Raw genomic sequence first — 18,782 nt, 5'->3', positions numbered from 1 at the left:
GTTCGGCTTGAGTTCGGCCTTGAGACCCGTGGACGGCCCCGCAACTAGCGAGTCTTGGGCTGTTTCAGTTCCGCCCTTTTTCCGTGAGCCGCAAAACCCAGCGCACCTCTCAAAGCTATCATGCTCATCAAGTCTTTGGAACCCAAGCTGCCCAACATCCGATAAGGGAACGCGTTCAGTTCGCTTCGATACACGATTCAGGACGGTGAGGCAGGTGTTAATCCTAGCACACGTTCAACTGCGGAAGCGTCCATTCCACGATACATAGGGATTCGACCCGACTTGTTGTCATCTGTTTGTCCAACTGCACTTTTGCAATCACGCACGCCGAAGATATCACAATCCAATCATGTCGCTGACGCCAGAGCCCCTACGCCTGTCACCCTGTTCCGAGAACGAGTCCATTTGTTGCGAAGACGAGTCCGATTGGGACAAAGAGAAAGCCAAACTGCAAGGCCGAGTCCGTCGTGTTAATCTAGACGAAGTGCCCATCTCTAGGTAAGTTGGAACGATCGGGAAGTATGTATGGCCTCCGAACACTGTCGCTCACATCTGGACCAGTGACATCATGAGGTCGTTAAAACTTCATACAGGATGGTTACACAGTCTTCAGATCGCCAACAGTGCAGCCAATATCTCAGACAATGATATCCTTGATTTAGTATCACATAACAACGGGCTACGCGAGATTTTCCTAATAAACAAAAATCTAACTGACGATTCAATCCGTCATATCCTTGGATATTGTCCAGACATCGTATCCATTTCAATTGGTAGTGGTCCTGCTGGCGGAGATGGACAGATCAAAGGCCATTTTGCATCCTACATGAACAAGCAGGAGAACTTGCACAAATGGAAGAAATTGGACAAATTTACCTTTTCCAATCAGCCACTCGACAAGGCGCACATTAGAAGCATGCTCAAAAAGCGACGGAACCTACGAATCGATCAGATGCAGACACCTAGCCCTGAAGTAATAAAATCGCTCACAGATGCCGGTATCTCACCTTGCGACAAGCAACTAGCAGAAATGTTTGCCGAGGACGATGCTGAAGTATTAAGAGTCATACCTGCTGCATCTTTCTGGAGAAAAGGCAAGATTGTAGGCCCAGACATGGTGGGTTTGGTGCACTTGGAACAGGCTCGGTTGGATGCTATCCGACGGTGCAAGGCTGGGCTTCAAGCTTGGGCTGAGTTTGAGGCAAAGGCAGAACTTGAGGCAGAGGCTGAAAAAATTCCTGAAGAACCAGAGAGTCATAGAAAGCGGACTCTGGACCCGGTCTCTCCATCATCAGCACGGCCAGCTCGAAAGGTTGCAAGACGCGAAGTTTCCGATCTCCGTCACGAAGAAGATGCAAAGCAGGCCGCCATGACGAATAGCACAAACGTCAATGAAGCGTCATCAAGTATGGAAAACACCTCTGGGAACGCCAACGCAGGCAGCAGTTCTGACGGAAGCACCTTGACTAAGAACGTCATCAAAGAAGAACCTTTGGACGAGGATGGCTCCGGAGTGAACTATGAGGCAGCCGAAACCCATGGAGGAGATGCCTTGGATGAGGAGGAGGATGCTATGATGAGGACTGTAATCAAGAGAGACGATAGTGTATGACCAAAGCCGATTTCAATGAAGAGATATATTCAGAGTGTTTCAGGTGGCTTTCACTTCAATATCGAGAGCGCGCAAGCGTGCCGACAATTGAGACCAAATTGGGTGATGGCGCCCTGGAAGCGCTGGTATGACATCATCGTTTTGTAGCCTGGACTTATCAGCAGGCTCTATCATCAACTCTGTACGACCTCGGGAGCGAGCAGACTTCTCTTATTCCACATTGAACGCTAATGACATTGTCTCTCTCTCGTGTTCCGAGAGCACGATGTGTGCAGACGCTTTTTGGTTTCAGTTGCGGCCAGGCATCCTCGGGGCCCATACTAGTTTACCGGTACCCCCCGCCCAACGGGTCCGGCTGTTTCGGGAAGGTTCGCTCCTGCAGGCCGAGGAACCTCAACATGTCCACAGTCACCAGTCGCTCAACACCAACCCCCTATGAAGAAACGGCGCGGTTTACATGTTAGTGAACTGCTATCGATACTAAGTTGACTCCAACCCCGCGCGCGACAAGCAACACAACCGGGCCCCACTGTCTGACCTGCCCCCACATCACACCTTCGAAGCCACGCACTTACCAACACCGAACAATGTCGTTAGAAGCAACTCGCAAATATTGGCTACTACTACCTGAGAACCAGCGCGTAGCATGTGATAGTGCAGATAAATGGCATTGGATAAAAGAGAGAGAGAAACTGCTGCGAGGCCGAGTGTATGATGTTTTTCTGACGTGCGACATTCTGATATCACGGTATGTTCAGACGACGAAGAAGTCCATTACCTGAAAGCCATGACTCACAGCTTCATTAGCTCTATGAAGACTTCGCTAAAGCTTCATACCGGCTTTCTGAAACGCCTTTGGTTGAGCGACAGGGAAGGCAATCTCTCAGACGGCGACGTGCGCGCGATTGTTGCACGGAATCACCTCCTACTCGATATCAACTTATATGCACCAAATTTGACAGACAAGGCACTTATTGCCATTCTAAAACACTGTCGATCTGTCGTGTTTGTTGGAATTCACGGCTTGCCTAGCACAAATGGGTGTATCAAAGGCTATTTCGTTGATTTTATGAACATGCGGGAAAATCAGCGCGAATGGCCGTTGCTGAATGAATTGCGGCTAGACAATCAACCCATCGAAGAAGCTCGAATGAGAAGCGTCACCGAAAAAAGACACGGACTAGAGATTCGGCAAAGCATTGCGCTTACTCCTGCTGTAGCTGAGGCGCTGTCCAACGCTGGTGTCAATATACCAGGCGCGGAACATATCGCAACTAAGTGGCGCAGAGGGCATGTCGTAGGCATAGACTGGGTAGCATTGGTGCGCAGAGAGCAAGCGAGGCTGGATGACTTGAAACAGCTTGCGATACAACTTCAAAATGAAATGCTTCAACGGCTTCGACAGAAAATTCATGAATTGGAACGGGAGCTGGAGGAAAATGGCACACCACTAGATCAATTTCGACGAGAGCGAGATATCGCTAGACTTCTAGTCAATTCTGCGCACAGTGATACAGAAGAGACTAGATCAGAAGAGACTGGATCAGAAGAGACTGGGTCAGAAGAAACTGGACCAGAAGAGAGCTGTTCTGAGGCAGAGGGCTCTGGCGATGACGGTCTGGGTGATCTTGATACTAGACGTCTAGGTAGTTATGAAGAGGGAGACTCAGAAGCAGATGAACTCGAGGAAGAGGAAGATATCTTAGAGGAGGAAGAATCAGAAGCAGATGAGCTCGAAGAAGAGACCGGAGAAGAGCATTCGAATGAAGAAGATTGCTCCCCAGAAGAGACCGGCGGGGAAGGGGAGGAGGACGACGATGAAAGATATCAAAACGAGGAAGAGGCGCGTCCCTCAATCAAAGCCGAAAGGATTGCACAGATTGCAGACCAAGAGATCCTCAATACAGAATCCAGATATTGGGCCCCTGTGGAGCGGAACACAGGAGCAACGATAAAACAAGAAAGCCGCCCTAGTGTAGCGAGAAGTTTACCAAGAAAATCGGCATCGATATCTGCCGATGAGGATAATGACATGCGCATCGCGAGTGGAACTCATATCCAAGACGAAAGACAACCGAGCGACCGCAGTGAGGCGGATTCCAAAGATGAGCTTTGCAACGGGGTCAAAAGCGAAAGTAGAATACATGCACAAGATGCCGCACGCTTGGGGAACGACATCGAACGCTCTAATGTTGTCAAAACGTATTATCCACGCACACCCATTCCACCCCTCGAGTTTCAGGGTTCTGTCACACTCAGATTTAGCAGTCCTCAGGATTGGGAGCGACGATGGCATAGGGCACAGCGTCGCACAGGCATACGCATGGTCATCTTCGAACCAAGCTTTGCTGTCACAGTGTAAGTTGTCTTCGTCTGTCATTGAGTTTATTATTAGCATACTAAACCTAAACAGTGCCGACATCAATCTGCTAGCTTGGTCACCAGCAGCATTTAGTTCATCTATTCTCGCGATCCGCGTGGGCAACGGTGCCCTGCTAGACGACCAGTCTATTACCAACCTCGCCGCGAATATGGCGCAGTTAACACAGGTGCAAATCGACTTGGCCCCAAGTATTGGTGACCAATCCATCATGAGTCTTATCGAGTTCTGTCCGGCCATTGAATACATTGAAATATGTGGGGATCTACTCACGAGACGATATGGTGGTGTGACTTTGCGTAACCTCGACGCGATATTGATTGCAAATAGAGATCAGGCCCAACGTCTTCATCATTTGGTACTCGTAGATCAGTTGGTGGAAGACAAGAGCGTGGAAGCCTGCGAAAAATTGCGAGCAATTTTGAGAATTATACGTGGACATCAGACACGAGAATAGATCGTGCCGGGAGCCAGGGCTTAGCGCGCGGCTAGATACGCAAAAAAATGTCATTTTATTAGATACTATAGATTATCATACTTATCAATCCAACGCGAATCTTTGCGAGTCTCGGTCCGCCAACGGCACCACGTTGTAGTTCAAACGCTGTACATAATAATCGTCTTCAAGCTCATGTGCCCGCGGTTTGCGTTGCACCTGGCCTAAAAGAATTGGCCTTAGTCCCTTTTTGAAGTTGTAGAAGCAAACGCAGCCGGCCAGGAGAGCACTCGTCGAGAAGACCACCCCTACGCAGAGATAGAAAACCATCTCATCCTTCAATAGAGTATCAGCAAGTAATGAGTGCCCATAGAGAACGAGGAGTCTGCTGATCAGGTATGCGATATTTGCGGCATGGAGAAGCTGTGAGGTGGGGCGTTAGCGCCTGCCAGTCCTTTCGAAGTTGAGCGACCTACCAAAACAAATGCCATTCCAATGCGACGCTCATGCCGGACAAAATATACCGCGATGGCCACATGTACAAGAGTAGCCGGGATGATTGAGATCGTCAATGAGAACTCGGGCTCCTGGAAATGGACGTCGATGAAATCGTAGAAGATTATGAACGCGAAGACGAAGTAGGGTGTGAACTTGAGAAGCACGAGGTAAATCTGTGCTTGTGTGAGTATAGTCAGGCAAAGAAGATGACGCAAGTCTTACCTGGTAGACAGCGTATTTTGTTTGTATCTTCTTGTCAGGGCTGACATGCTGGTATAAAGCCCAAGAGAACTCACGGTATAGGCCCCTCGCTAACAGGCACATAATGGCACTGCTGACACATGTGACCACGGTACAGACCATCAAGCCAGGTGAGATCTTCTTCCAGAATGGCCAATCAACATCTGCGAATGGAGTGCCGTACATGTCGTGATTAACGAGAATCCTAGATACTGCATGTCTAGTCTCGCCATATTGGAGAACCGTCGAGATTGAAAGGCATATGTTGGCGGCGCATTGAACGAACACCTGAATGTGGTTCTTGATCCGGTATGCGTCAAGTGTCAAAATGATTTGGAAGAGACATCCCAATGAATTGACACACAAGGTCAGAGGGATGACATAAGATATCGGAACCTGGTATGCAACCGAGTTTACCCAATTCAAGTACGTGACAAGAATGACTCTAGGTCTAGTTAGACAGTTCATCTAGCGAGTGAGTTATGCGGGGAAATACGAACGTCTGTATCGTAATATTCGTAATCGCCTGAACTGTCGTAGTGCCAAAGAAAAACCATTCCAATCTCGTCTCCGGCCGCCACGATACCATCGTTGTTGCGTCTCCCCGATCGAGCTGCCCACGCGCCCAAAGAGGTAATGGAAACGAGTGTGATGTGAATCAGCCACACCGGGGCAGGGTACAAGCGGTGGGTATGTGTGCGACGGGAGAATCTTTTTAGCAGTCTCGAAGAATCATGATAACGCGTGGACAGAAGCAAAAACCTTCTAGTTCCATGGATAGTCTGGCATTTTCCGGGCTTGGGTCCGCTAGGAAAGCCTAAATACGGGAAAGGAGCTTCCGCACTACGCCGTATTCAGCCGAACGTCGACCATTGCAGCTGACATTGACGCTACGCCATCCCAGACTTCTCACCGCGAGCATTTCCGGAACCCTGATGGACGACATGATTGAATGGTCTCTGAAATTACTATCACGATACGAGGTTGGTGCTGTGGGAGGTGTGGGGGGATTTGGGCTAGTCGCTTTTTCTGTTAGCGTGACAGCCTTCATGCAGGCTGTCTCCCGAGGTCTCGTCTCATCAACCCGACCTTGCGACACTTGAGGTTCAGGACAAACTCACAGCGATATCTCGCTTTCAGTGTTGAGAAGACACCAGCTATCGCGATGTCCATCCACCCAATACGCCTTTGCTCTGTTATGATGATTGAAAGTTCTGTTCTAGACATGCCCCACGCACGACGCGCAAACCGTGGGTCTTTTCGCCACCAGGGGCACAAAGCTTGCCGAGAGCTGTTCGAGAGAATCTATGAACCGTGAAATCTCGAAGGCCAGACGCATTCCAAGGCTTGCTTTTGAGACACTTGTCGAACTCAGGGAGCGACTGAAAGATCAAGCGACCTCTACACCAAGGGAGTTTAAATCATCCATAATCACGCTCTCATACCTCGTTCCATCATCTTTTCTCCCGCTACCCACAACGCGATATGAGCACCCAAAACTCTCACCTGCAGCTCCACTGGCAAAGGTCTATACCACGCCTTCCTGAGGAAGAACACTTGATTCATCCCCCTCTTCATCTTTCGAGTCCTCGAGATTGTCTTGTGGCCTAATACACGCTTCATCCCGTCTGTGGTGAACTACAAACCGCCCATGCCTTGTGCTGCAATGGCGAGCCACACCCTTGTAGTACCCCGGACACTTTTCACGCTCCCAACGGTTACTATATTGCTTGCTCCCTAAACATTCCTGGATTTGGAGTGTACAACTGGAACTCCGGAGTCTGCTATCCACACCCACTAGCTCGCGATGTTCCCAAGCAACCTCAAGCGCCGCAAGAACCAGCACAGCACCATGGCCATGCAGCAGATACGAACACATTAAAACGGAAATGCGAAGACGCAGAGTACCCAGGTGCTACCGGACCAAAGTTGCCCAGAATCGATGAGTATGCAGCGACTGCCGAACGAGTACGCAGCGAAGAAGTCTATGGGGTCGGTTCCAACGAGGATGCTATGTTCTTGGAAGAAAATCCGGTGCTGAAACGAAATAGGGCGGGTCCAGTACTGTCCGATCCAGCTCTGCACAAGATTAACAGGACTGCAGCTCCTGTGGTTTACCCGGGCTTTGCGCCCCTGCCTGTAAACAACGCGCCACATGCAGCAGCGATTGTCGATCAAGAATCTAGAAGGTATTCCCATGAAGCTCATGAGGGCCGAACCGAGACAACAACCGCGGCATTTGACGATGCACCCAGTGCTAGCGAAAATGTAGCTTCTATCTCGGGAGGAGATGAAGGCTACGATAGCGGAAGCGGGAATGAAGTGTCACACCACCGGGGATATCAAGATTTGAGAACGTTACATTTTTGGAGTGAAGCAGACTGGAAAGATTCATGGTGTGAGACTGGATGTGGTCAAGGCATTGAACTATTGCACTTTGGACCTGACTTTCCTGTTACCGAGTATGTATTCAAATGCCCAAGTCCTCGTGAGTGAAGCAGTACTAATTGCCTTTTCAAATTTAGTGAAGTCATTCGTATATCGCGGCGACAGCTTCCGTGGACGACAAGATGATCAGCAGCGTCTTCGTGATACGCTGTGATAATACCAGCATGCTCACCGACCGCGGCATTCTCGCCATCACTCGCGGATTTCGTGCACTCAAAGACATAGTCCTGTACAATGCACGTTTGCTCACCAACACTTCGATACTTCACCTGTTGAAGCGATCCTCCAACCTCCGTCGCATCCGCATAGCGCGCGAATTCGAACGTCCAAATCCACTCGTCTGTCGAGTCTGGATTCTCGAACGCACGCTTTTGAACCAGGAAAACCGTTGGCCCCGTTCATTTATGCCTTTGCTCTCACGGTTGGACGAAAGCCCGAGTTATCCGCCTGCTATTGCGTATGCACTCAGCCTCACGATCCCAATATTTCGCATTGAAAGATCATCGATGGATGAACACTGGTTCGGCCCAGCATGCGACGCTGAACACGCGTTGAATCAGCTGAATCAGTGAAACACTTTCCAGTTGTTCAAGAGGAAGCCGTACTACTATTCTTGGATAAGTGGCCTTAAGTCATACCGTAGGAACGACGTTGGCGATCCAAGGAAGCCGGTCTGGGATTGCGTAGAGATCCATGTATAGCGCTAGGTGTACATTGTATGCTGTTGTTGTATTCGGCGAAGCCACGCACATTGGATGTCACGAACCTAAGAGGTGTTGTCGCGACAAATATTGCAACTAACATCCGTTGCGTTCATGATTTGCGTGATAAAAGAAATTGAGTTACCGGGTTTTCATGCTGGGCGTGCTGCGCCAGCATGCACGAGTCGGATCGTCCGCGACGTGTTTCAGCCTGGTCGCTATCTAGACACCGAAATCGCTGGACATGCCCAAGTAGAGCTTATGACGCCACAATAATTGTTCTATAATCTATGGATCGTTTACACTGATAACTGACATCGTTGTTGCAATTGCAAGGGACGATTACACGTACCGTGAACTTAGCTGATACCTAGCTATCTTCGATGCGGAGGGAAAGTGGTGGCTCTGCAGCCGTCAAAGCTGACCCTGGTCGCATGATCGCTCATCGAAATCTGGAACACATTGTAAACCTCAGGAACACCACAAGGTTGCGGCAGCATTTTTGACACGAGAGCCGAATATGTAGGCTAGCAGTGCGCACTTCTGCTCTCGTTTCCTTGAATCCAACTTTCGCAAACCGAGAATGGATCCGCCACCGCACACCATGCATCCGCAGATGCACCTTGGCCCCGAGAGCCCATACACTCCACAGTCTCTACGGGTCCTACCAGTCCTACCACTACCTCCGATATGGACGCTGCTCTCTAACCAGCAAGTGGCGGTCCCGCAATATGTCCCAGTTCCATATCCTGTGCCTGTACCGTATCACATGCCAGAATCTTACTACTCAGCGGTATGTCAAACTGAGATGCCATTCCAAAAGCGTTTGCTGACCCATATGCAGGCTCCGTACCAAGTACAGCAAAATCTTCCAGGCCACGCAACCTTGAAGCGGAAGAATTCGTTTCCCGAATCATTTGATCCTCATCAGCCATACAAACAACCTAGAATTGAAGCACCGATAGAAGATCATGCCTACGAAGCAGAAGCCGAAAGAGTAAGCGGCGAGGACAGGCACCCAGAGGAGAATGAAGCAGGCGCCCCGGTACCCGAGATTCTGGCTGCAGAAATACACGACAGCGGCAACAATGATAACCACGAAATTAATCCCCCAGTGCTGCCCGCGTTGGCACCTCAGCCCGTCCAGGATGAACCAATTTTATCGGATGTTGATGAGGCATACGACAGCGAAAGCAGTGCTGGCGTCGCATCGCTCATTGATGAGGAGGACTCTTCCGATGACGAAGGACCCCCAAGAGCTCCACTCAGTCCAAATCTCGCGCAAAATGTTTGGGTGAAGTACAGGCCGAGAGATTATCCATCCGAGAATAAAATTGGGTTTGTAGACGAGGTGTGCTGGGCTTACTATTGGTGTGAGAAGCGGCCCAGTATCAAGAAGCAAAGTGTGTTATTCGGGCCCAATTTCGAGGCGACAGAGTAAGTTGTCAGACCGCTCTCTATTAAACCCCGTTTGAGTAACACTAGTTGCAGATGTCACATGAGGGACCTCGCCGTACTCTTGGGTGGATCTGTGTTGACGATGTTTGTCTTCAACGCCAAATCTCTATTCGATTCAGGCGTCTCAGCATTGGCCAGATTCAACCCTAAACTCGAAGAGCTTTCACTTTTGAACCCATCCTTTATTTCCGACAAAGGTCTAGCCCATGTCATCAACCATTGTCCGAACATTCGCAAGATTTCTATCGAATGGTCTAGGGATGGCGATCCAGCGAGAACTAGCCGAATCACTCTTCGTAGTCCTGAGCTTCTTCAAGCGTTTCGAGACGAGAAAAATGCCAGGAGGCTACGATACTTGCACATTTCGAATGCTGTATTCGATCGCAAGGGCGCCAAGTTACTCTCAAAGATAAGACCGAAATTACACATCTTGGGTTGCTTGCGCACTTGGGATTGGCAGAGTCAGGAAGTACAGACAGTGCAAGCTATCTCGAACGGAGGGTTGACATACGGCTGGAAGCGTGGGAAGAGAATAGATGCTATGGATTTCTGGAATGAGGCAAGCACTGAGGATCTGGCTGATGGCCGTGAGATAGAAGATGACGACATGAAGGCCGACGAAATGGTGCAGTATAAGAGAGAGTGTATGGAGCAGGGTGTAAAGTACCTGCCGATGTACTAGAAAGATGCCATTCGATATCATATCAGAATGTCGGTAGACTGACTTCCCAGATGAAAACAGATATCTTAGTTGTCAAGAAGTGGTGTGGATATACATGTAGTTGCATTCCAAAAGTCGCGCGAAGATCGAATATACCTCTATCCATACAAATATTATGCCATCTAATTAGCTGCGCCGTCGCGGCTTCGGTTGGGAAGTTCCAGCATTCTACGCCGTAACATCACCGCTCTTCGCTCGCTTCGCGTCCCTTTCTTCGCCAGCATTTGCCTCGGCGCGTCTTTTACCCTCGTCCTTCCTTGCAGTATCCTTCTCCTCCCGCGCAACACGCCTCGCCTCCTTGTCTTGTTTCTCCTTCTCCTTCCGAAGAGCCTTGCTCTCGAACTCGTGCCAGTCACCCTCCAGCTCCTTCAGCGCGTCGGCACGTTTCGGTGGCGGGGCTTCGCTCGTGAAGAAAGGATGCTCGAGCACGTCGGCGGCGGTGGGTCGCGCATTGGGATCGAACAGGAACATTGCCTGGAGAAGCTCAAAGGCCATAGGACTAACGCGGTCCTTGTACTTCTCCTCAAAAGTCGACTGTTTTCGTTCGGTTGGCCGTAGCAGTTCAAACCACTGCATGTCGACAATGCCAGGCCAGTCCTGCACAGTGGGCGTGCCGAGTATGTTGTAAATCTTGTCCAGCTGATTGATCTCGCCGCCATCGCCAGGGAAGATAGCGTGCCGGGTAAAGATCTCGACCAGTACACAGGCAGCCGACCAGATGTCGACTGCTGGCCCATACTGTGTTTCTCCCAGCAACAGCTCCGGTGATCGGTACCAGATGGTAATGACCCGGTTGGTGTAGTCGAGCTTACTGCTTTTCGCGTAGAAACGTGCAAGACCGAAGTCTGCCAGTTTCAATTGTCCGGTATTGGATACAAGGATGTTCGCAGCCTTAATGTCTCGATGTAAAACGCCGCGGCGGTGGAGGTAATCCAGGCCTTCAAAGAGCTGTTTGGCCAGGTCCTTCTTGTGTGCTTGTTCGAGCTTGAAGGTCGGGTGGTTCAAGAGACCGGTAAGATCGTGGGAAAGGTATTCGAAGACCATGTAGCAGTCGTTCTTCTCAACCATGACTTCTCGGAGATTAACGATGTTGGCGTGATTAAGAGATTGCAGAAGTTTGACCTCACGGATGGCCGTAACGGGGAACTGGTAGTTGTTAGCGTTATGTCACTGCCTAGCACTGGGTGTTCTTACGCCATCGCGTTCGCCCTCCATACGAATCTTCTTGAGAGCTACCATATCCTTCGTATAGACATGGACTCCCTTGAAGACCTTTCCGTAGGTGCCGGATCCAACCACCGATTCGTTACCGGGCTTCCGGTAGTATACAGACTCTGAAGCTGCATGTTCAGGGACCAGCGTAGGCCGAGGTTTCATGCGCTTCCTCATAACGATCTTGGTCTTGGGTATCTGAGGGGGTGGTGACTTTCGCGCTGGTCGTGTGTCAGGCCGTGGGTCGAATCGTCTATCGTCAGGTCGTCGGGGTGGGTATGGTTCTCTACGATCTCTCGGATCGCGCATATCTCTGGGATCGCGGTCACGGATATCGCGCGGGTCTCGTGCATCTCTCGGATCTCGCATATCTCTGTCTCGTGGGTCTCGGAAATCTCGCTCTTTGCCGCGATAGTAGGGCTCACGCGTGTCTCGTAGATCTCGGGTGTCTCTATCGCGAGGGTCTCGATAGGCAGGTTTTCGATCGTAGTAGTTGTCATATCGACGGTCTCGTTCCCTGTTGTCTCGGTCGCGGCCACTGTCGTAACCTCTGTCCCTCACGTCCCGATCTCGATCGCTTCGTGCTTCTGAGTGACGTGGGGAAGCTTCACGTGCTGCTGCCGCTGCCGCTGCCGCCTTTGCTTTGGGGTCAAGAAGAGACTCTTTGGAAGCAGGCGCAGGCTTCTCAGGCTCTTCCACTCCAGGCTTTGCTTTGCTCGCTGGTGGCACTGGATTCTTGGTCTTCAACGAAAAACCAAATCCTGACTTGGGTGCTGTCGGTGCCTTTGAAGGTGCCATCCTCTTGTCCTCTTTGGAACCCTCGTCTTCTACACGCAGATCTTTGGATGGGCGAAAGGGGTTGTCATCAGCATCCACAGATGCAGAGTCGGCAGGTACTTGCGACGCGACAGCGGGCTGTGGGCGTGGCGCTTCAGTGGCTGGGCGGCCGCCTCGAGTGCCCGACGCTGGCGTCCATGACAAGTTGGAGAATTGGGTAGGCGCGCCACGCCCTCGTCCGCCTGGACCGCCAAACGGAGCGTTTGCGCCAGGACCTGACATTCGGCGGTCGGGGCCGTTGAAGTTGTTGCCGCGGTAGCCGCCATGTGCTCCGCGATGGGGGCTGTTCTGGAAGCCAGGTTGTGGGTACGGTTGGTTTGGGTAGTAACCTGGAGATTGGTTCTGATGGTAAGGAGATTGATTTGGGGTATAGCCATGTGTGGGAGACCTGATGATGTCAGCATGTGGATGACCGAAGGCCGACGGGATGGAAACTAACCCTTGATTAGGATACGGTGGACCGTTCCAACCGCCTCGACCGCCGCCATGATATGGCGATTGATTTTGAGGGGAATATTGATTTTGGGTAGGGTACGGTGGCGATTGCTGGAAGCCACCACGTCCCTGGTAGTGATACGCTCCCCTCATCTTGCCGTGGTCTTCCCGACTTTTGGACGTGTCAGAGTTGTAACCTGATCCCGGCGCGGGCGAGCCTCGACGTGAGGCGACCCTGTCTGTTCCTTTATCCAGGCGTTGACGCGGCCTCGATGTAAGAGAGGGCGAGCGGGATGGACGGCGTCGAATGGGCGGGCGGGGCGAACGACTTCTGCGCGGTGATAGTCTGGCTCGGTGGGTATGGGGCGGCGAATTTCTGCGAACTGGGCCTGGAGATCGCCTCCGGGGCGGACGAGAGGAAGATCGAGCACGTCTGGAATCTCGACTGCGACTCCTTGCCCTGTCGCGTATATGATAGGGCTTGTAGGACCGTTCACCGCGGTTGTCGAAGGGTGAAATAGGTCTTCGATCAGCTCTCCTAGGCGACAGTCTCCGAGGCGGTGTTCCACGCCTAGATCTCCTGTCGAGTGAAACTGATCTTTTCCGTGCACGATGAGCCACCGGCCTGTAGTGTGTATCAGCAGAGGGCGAGCGGCGGCGAGTCGAGGTGGACGGGAAATACGTGTCGGGCGTGGTTCGTCGAGGCGGTCGATCGCGGTCGGAACGCTGAGCTCGTGGGGAGTATGCCCTCGTAGCAGGCCGGTCCGGCGAAAGTGCACGTCGTGGCCTCGATGCCGAGCGTATTGGGCTGCGACTGCCCTGCCGTTTCACGCGCTTGGACGAGCCTCGTGGAGATGGAGAGCGCGGGTGGTGGCGTTTCGACGATGGAGTTGTGTCGCGATGGTGGTGGTGATGCCGATGCGAGTGGGCAACCCTGTCTGCGCTGGCTTCCCTCTTCGAAGCTCGATGGCGGTCCTCCCCAGAGATGCTGCGACTGCGCCGACGCGCGCGCTCTCTGCTCAAACTTCTTTCGCGTGAACGTCCCCGTGCGTGCCTGGCCGATGAATGCGTGTGGGTGTCGTGTGCGCGGTGTCTGGGAGAATCTCTGGCAGCTCGTGGCACTGGTGACGATGTTCTGCCCTCGTTGTTCCTCTCCCGTGACCGGTCCCTAGATCGCTCTCTGTCCCTACTAGACGAGTCCTCTGGTCTCCACTGGTCTATATCCTGAGCCCGTCGCAGGGCAGCCATAGAGGCAGGAAGGGCATCAGAAGGCGCAAGGTTGCAGCATCAAGAGGTCCGCGGGTCAAAGTGCCACGGCCTAACCGAACAACAAGAAAGTCCGGCACCTGCTCTCAGCCTTACGAAGCAGTAGTAATGAAAGCGAGAAACAACAAGAGAATCGGCTGCGACTGTAACACACTCCCCAATGCGCTACCGTTGATGCGCTTTTCGATGTTGCTGTCGTGGCCGCAGACGCTGCGCATGCAGCGCCTTCTCGCTCGTCGGTCTTTCGCCTGCCGCTATCGACAACGCCAAGCCCCGTGACAAGTCGCCCTCATCGAGTGTGCATGGAAACCCCTCCCTGGCGCCCAAGACTCCAGCCTGCTCCCAGATTTCATCTTGGCTTGTCCCTTCCGCATCTTCAGATTTTGGAGATCATGTTGCAGTCCACCAGGTGTGCCATATGGCTTCACGACATCTACATAACGCATGCGAAGCAAGACCCCGCCACCCTACTAAAGACAACCCCTGACGACCGAAGCTGTAGAGAAGTAATCCTCAATATCAGGCCATGGCAACTCGGGCACGGCGATATTTTCAAACACCAATAAGTCGAGATATCCCGTTATCGGGGGTTGGGCCGATCCAGAAAGGTGATGCGATCCTTTTGTAGTTATGTTGAGCTCGCCGCGATCATCTTGACGTTGGGCTTCTCACGTTACCACGATCGGCATGCGAAAGCTCGCGCTCCGCAAGGGAGGAAAGATGGTGTAGTTCCCATGCTGGGGGCGCGGTTGATGCACCCGATAGCCTAGAGCTACCAGACCTGGATGCAAGGTATGGCACGGCGCCAGACAGAAGAGCCACAATATGTGAGCCAGGCTCACTTGCCGTCCTGGAACGGTCACCAAAGACGAGCAGCCATATGAATCTGGTCATACTCTCGACAGCGCCCGGAGCATGTTGCAATTGAGCGGCAGTCGTATGGCGATTGTAGCCCTGGCCGGGGCTGGGAACTGGGAGTTGTAACGATAAGTAGAGGAGACACTGCCTTTGCCCAACGCAGGGTAGCCACAGTATATGTTAAGAATAGTGCACGATGCGTGGTTAGTACGCGATTGCGCGAGGGCGGTAGAACGACGCCCAAGCAAGGCCGTGGTAACTTGGTGACCCTTTGCCCTTCTCTGTCATCGCCAGTAGATGACCAATCCTCCCTCGATGCACATCGCATCATCATGTAATGCCACGCTATGATATGCGCAGTGGGTCGAGCAGGGAGATGGGCGGCGCTGAAGCGGAAGCGCCGTTTGCTGTTCTGCTCAGGTGAAGCTGCGGGGACCGAAGGAAAGCCCTCGGGCCCCGTCATGGCGGTCTGTCACCCGTTCGCATCATCGCTAGAAATCGTGAATGTCGAGCCGAGCGCTGGTGGTATGGTCGATGCCATGCGTGGTCGGGGCGGCGTGTGTTGATGATGAAGCGTCGGGTAGCGAAGGGTCGTGGTAGTGTCGCAGCTCTCCTCCTGCTCGGCAGCCCGCTTGTCACGTGTCCACCTGGTCAGAGCGCGACGAGGTGTGGCGTCATCGCTAGGTTGGAACGCTAATCCGCATTCGACGGCGCAGGAATAAGTTATTCCCTTGTAGTCATACTGACCGGGCTCCGAACGATCCTCCTGCGGAAAGCATGCGCCAGGCCAAACATGTTTCCCTGGGCATTGTGTCATTCTCTCATCTCTAGTTTGCTGCTTCCTCAGTCTGAAAAGTCCCTTCCCCACTAAAAAAGTCCCGACGAATTCCCCGCGATTATGGACGCCGACACCCCCAAACCCAAGTCCGCGGTTCCCTCCCACATGATGAACGGCGGATCACCCCTCAGGCTCACCACCGAGGCGCGCGACAGGAAAGAGCGCGAGCACCTCTTCCATGCTATAGAGACTTCCAACCGAGGGCGCCAGCCAGTAAACTTTGACGGGCCGACTAGCTATTTCCCCACGAAGGCTTCGGTCGCGAACATGCACACTGACAACCGACATGTCATGGCGAACGGCCAGGTAGACGCCGAAGACCCTTACGAGGGCGCCGTTGCCCAAACACCACTTGCGACCAGCCGCGCCCATAGCCCATACACACAGCATCCCACCATCGACTTCGATGGGCTTAGCTGGCCCAGCAAGGGTACGCGGGAGAGGAAGGAGGCGACCGAGGAGGAGAAGGAAGCCAATCTGAAGAAGCTGTCTGGTGCTGTCCGAACGATGCTTGAGTGTCTGGGCGAAGATCCAGACCGCGAGGGACTATTGGACACACCAGAGCGCTATGCTAAGGCCTTGCTCTTCTTCACCAAGGGCTATGAAGAGAACTTGCGCGACATCGTCAACGGTGCTGTCTTCCACGAGGACCACGATGAGCTCGTCATTGTGAGAGATATCGAGATCTTCTCCCTCTGCGAGCACCATCTGGTCCCTTTTATGGGCAAGGTAAGACCTTTGTCCTGTTGTACCTGCCCTAAGGAATGTTTACTGACCGCTCTGTAGATGCACATCGGCTACATTCCAAACCGTCGCGTCATCGGCCTCTCCAAACTCGCTCGCATCGCTGAAATGTTTGCTCGCCGCTTACAGGTCCAAGAGCGCCTCACCAAACAAGTTGCGCTCGCCCTTTCCGAGATGCTACAGCCACAAGGTGTCGCTGTGGTAGTCGAATCAAGTCACTTGTGCATGGTCATGCGCGGCGTGCAGAAGACAGGCGCTACAACAACTACAAGCTGCATGCTCGGATGCATGCGATCAAGAGACAAGACCCGCCAGGAATTCCTGAATCTCATCAACAGGCGGTAGAAATGGTACTGGGTCAGAAAAGCTTCGGCATCTAGTTGGGGTGCCAGGCGGCCTGACTCGTCGCATCATGTGCTATCTTTGCACGACTCTCTGCATTGGCGTTATATGGGATCGGCGTTTGGATGAGAAGTTCATCACTCTCATTAGGTGGGCGGGCTATTGTGGTGCATCACTAGACGCATAGGCCTTTCAACAGGCGTTTCCTTAACTCTTTCTCACATTCATGACGTACGACTCTCTGCGTCGATGTACGCAAACGACCCCCGCGTTCCATTCTTGATATAACATGCATCTGTACTCCTACAGCAACGAGAATAGTCACTGCCGTTCAATCCATCGTCGGTAAATCGACATGCTTAACTCCGAACACCGCGAGCTTCCGTGACCTCGATAACTAATCAAACCGCTTGTCGCGCGCCTTGATGTTCGTCCGTTATCACAGTATCGGCATCGCAGCGAGATCACCTTCCGCTCCGGAATACCGCCGAGGTTGCTTCGCGCCCAGCCAGCGATAACTCCGTCCTCATCCTGGCGATAAGTCCATCATCTTAGCGATGTTGACATTGGAAATGCATACCCACACCTCGTACAGGGCAAAGCTGAACAGGTCTGCAGACTACATTGAGATAGAAACATACGAAGTGGGTAACCTTACGTCAACGTAGGTTCCAGGGTGTTCATCCTTTTCGTAGGTTGACGTGCCCAGGAAGTCTCAGATTGACGGGACGCCTTAGGCATGGACAGAATATAAGAGGAAACATGAAGGGCGAATCAACTCTAGCCCGCCAAGTCAAGCAACTTCAGTCTCGTCGCACGTTTCCCCTCTTCTCCGTCAGCGTTCAATACACAACTAGCATACACCATGACATCACCAAGAGGTTTCGAACCGTGCTGCCTCAAATCGTTCGACTGGAACGGTACACCAAGCGGCCACGAGGCGACAATCGCGAACAACCCAACCTACGTCACCGGCTCAAACCCTAACGCAGCCGTCATTATCGCCCATGATGCCTTGGGCTGGAGATTTGGAAACACCCGTCTTCTAGCAGACCATTTTGCTAAAGAGGTTCGTTCACGCTCATCTTAGCAATATGATATTCATCTTCTGTCCTCGTGATGTAGTGCTGACGAAAATGCTACGCACTCTAGGCAAACGTCACAGTCTATATTCCTGACTTCTTCGGCGGCGAAGTACTCGATGTAGGCCTGCTCAAAGCAGGCAAGTTCGACAAACTGGATGTCGAAGGTTTCAAAAAGCGCAATAGTCGTGAGGTCCGCGAACCAGAAATCTTCGCATGCGCCAAAGAACTCCGCGCCAATGGCTTCAAGAAGATTGGCGCAGTGGGCTACTGCTGGGGCGGCTGGGCCATCTTGCGTCTCGCGACTGAGAAGTTGGTCGATTGTGTCATCTGCGCTCATCCGTCCTTGCTCACCGAGGCGGATTTTGATGGTGTCGATGTGCCAATCATGTTCTTGCAGCCGGAACATGATAGTATGTTCCCCGAGGAAATGAGATTGTACGCATTCAAGAAACTGGTTTTGGAGAAGAAGAACCAAGCGGTTGAGTGGGTACATTTCCCAGATGCTCACCATGGCTGTTTTACCAAGGGCGACGAGGAAGTTCCGGGAGAAAGGGAGGCTATGGTCAAGGCCAAGGATAGGGCGGTGACGTGGTGGAAGGAGTGGCTTGTTTGAGTTTACCTTGTGAAGACTTCGAAATCTCAGTCTTACCTCATATGATGAAGACATTGAA

General features: G+C 52.2%; 7 protein-coding genes across 7 annotated transcripts; 5 read left to right on the top strand and 2 right to left on the bottom strand.

Annotated features, from left to right (window-relative positions):
- Window positions 1-568: 568 nt before the first annotated feature.
- Window positions 569-1,612, top strand: J4E78_001177 (uncharacterized protein; the record flags this gene model as incomplete). The annotated part of the gene is made up of 2 exons (XM_049361838.1): window positions 569-573; window positions 778-1,612. The coding sequence occupies 2 exons, from the start codon at window positions 569-571 to the stop codon at window positions 1,610-1,612; spliced, it is 840 nt and encodes a 279-aa protein (XP_049227121.1).
- A 1,292-nt stretch (window positions 1,613-2,904) lies between these two features.
- On the top strand, window positions 2,905-3,974 carry J4E78_001176 (uncharacterized protein; the record flags this gene model as incomplete). The annotated part of the gene is made up of 2 exons (XM_049361837.1): window positions 2,905-2,909; window positions 3,140-3,974. The coding sequence occupies 2 exons, from the start codon at window positions 2,905-2,907 to the stop codon at window positions 3,972-3,974; spliced, it is 840 nt and encodes a 279-aa protein (XP_049227120.1).
- A 559-nt stretch (window positions 3,975-4,533) lies between these two features.
- Window positions 4,534-5,352, bottom strand: J4E78_001175 (uncharacterized protein; the record flags this gene model as incomplete). Its single annotated transcript, XM_049361836.1, has 3 exons — window positions 4,534-4,851; window positions 4,905-5,099; window positions 5,149-5,352. The coding sequence occupies 3 exons, from the start codon at window positions 5,350-5,352 to the stop codon at window positions 4,534-4,536; spliced, it is 717 nt and encodes a 238-aa protein (XP_049227119.1).
- Window positions 5,353-9,084: 3,732 nt separating this feature from the next.
- J4E78_001174 (uncharacterized protein) lies at window positions 9,085-10,455 on the top strand (the record flags this gene model as incomplete). The annotated part of the gene is made up of 3 exons (XM_049361835.1): window positions 9,085-9,108; window positions 9,160-9,752; window positions 9,807-10,455. 3 exons carry the CDS (start codon window positions 9,085-9,087, stop codon window positions 10,453-10,455), a joined length of 1,266 nt encoding a protein of 421 aa, XP_049227118.1.
- Window positions 10,456-10,662: 207 nt separating this feature from the next.
- Window positions 10,663-13,031, bottom strand: J4E78_001173 (uncharacterized protein; the record flags this gene model as incomplete). Its single annotated transcript, XM_049361834.1, has 3 exons — window positions 10,663-11,640; window positions 11,689-12,885; window positions 13,023-13,031. The coding sequence occupies 3 exons, from the start codon at window positions 13,029-13,031 to the stop codon at window positions 10,663-10,665; spliced, it is 2,184 nt and encodes a 727-aa protein (XP_049227117.1).
- Window positions 13,032-16,000: 2,969 nt separating this feature from the next.
- Window positions 16,001-17,029, top strand: GCH1 (GTP cyclohydrolase 1; the record flags this gene model as incomplete). Its single annotated transcript, XM_049361833.1, has 2 exons — window positions 16,001-16,669; window positions 16,727-17,029. The coding sequence occupies 2 exons, from the start codon at window positions 16,001-16,003 to the stop codon at window positions 17,027-17,029; spliced, it is 972 nt and encodes a 323-aa protein (XP_049227116.1).
- An 862-nt stretch (window positions 17,030-17,891) lies between these two features.
- Window positions 17,892-18,724, top strand: J4E78_001171 (uncharacterized protein; the record flags this gene model as incomplete). Its single annotated transcript, XM_049361832.1, has 2 exons — window positions 17,892-18,095; window positions 18,179-18,724. The coding sequence occupies 2 exons, from the start codon at window positions 17,892-17,894 to the stop codon at window positions 18,722-18,724; spliced, it is 750 nt and encodes a 249-aa protein (XP_049227115.1).
- Between the last annotated feature and the right edge of the window lie 58 nt (window positions 18,725-18,782).

This window comes from Alternaria triticimaculans (assembly GCF_023758025.1).
Source record: "Alternaria triticimaculans strain BMP 0046 chromosome Unknown scaffold_1, whole genome shotgun sequence".
NCBI lineage: Eukaryota > Fungi > Ascomycota > Dothideomycetes > Pleosporales > Pleosporaceae > Alternaria > Alternaria triticimaculans.
This window is presented reverse-complemented; position numbering and strand designations above follow the sequence as displayed.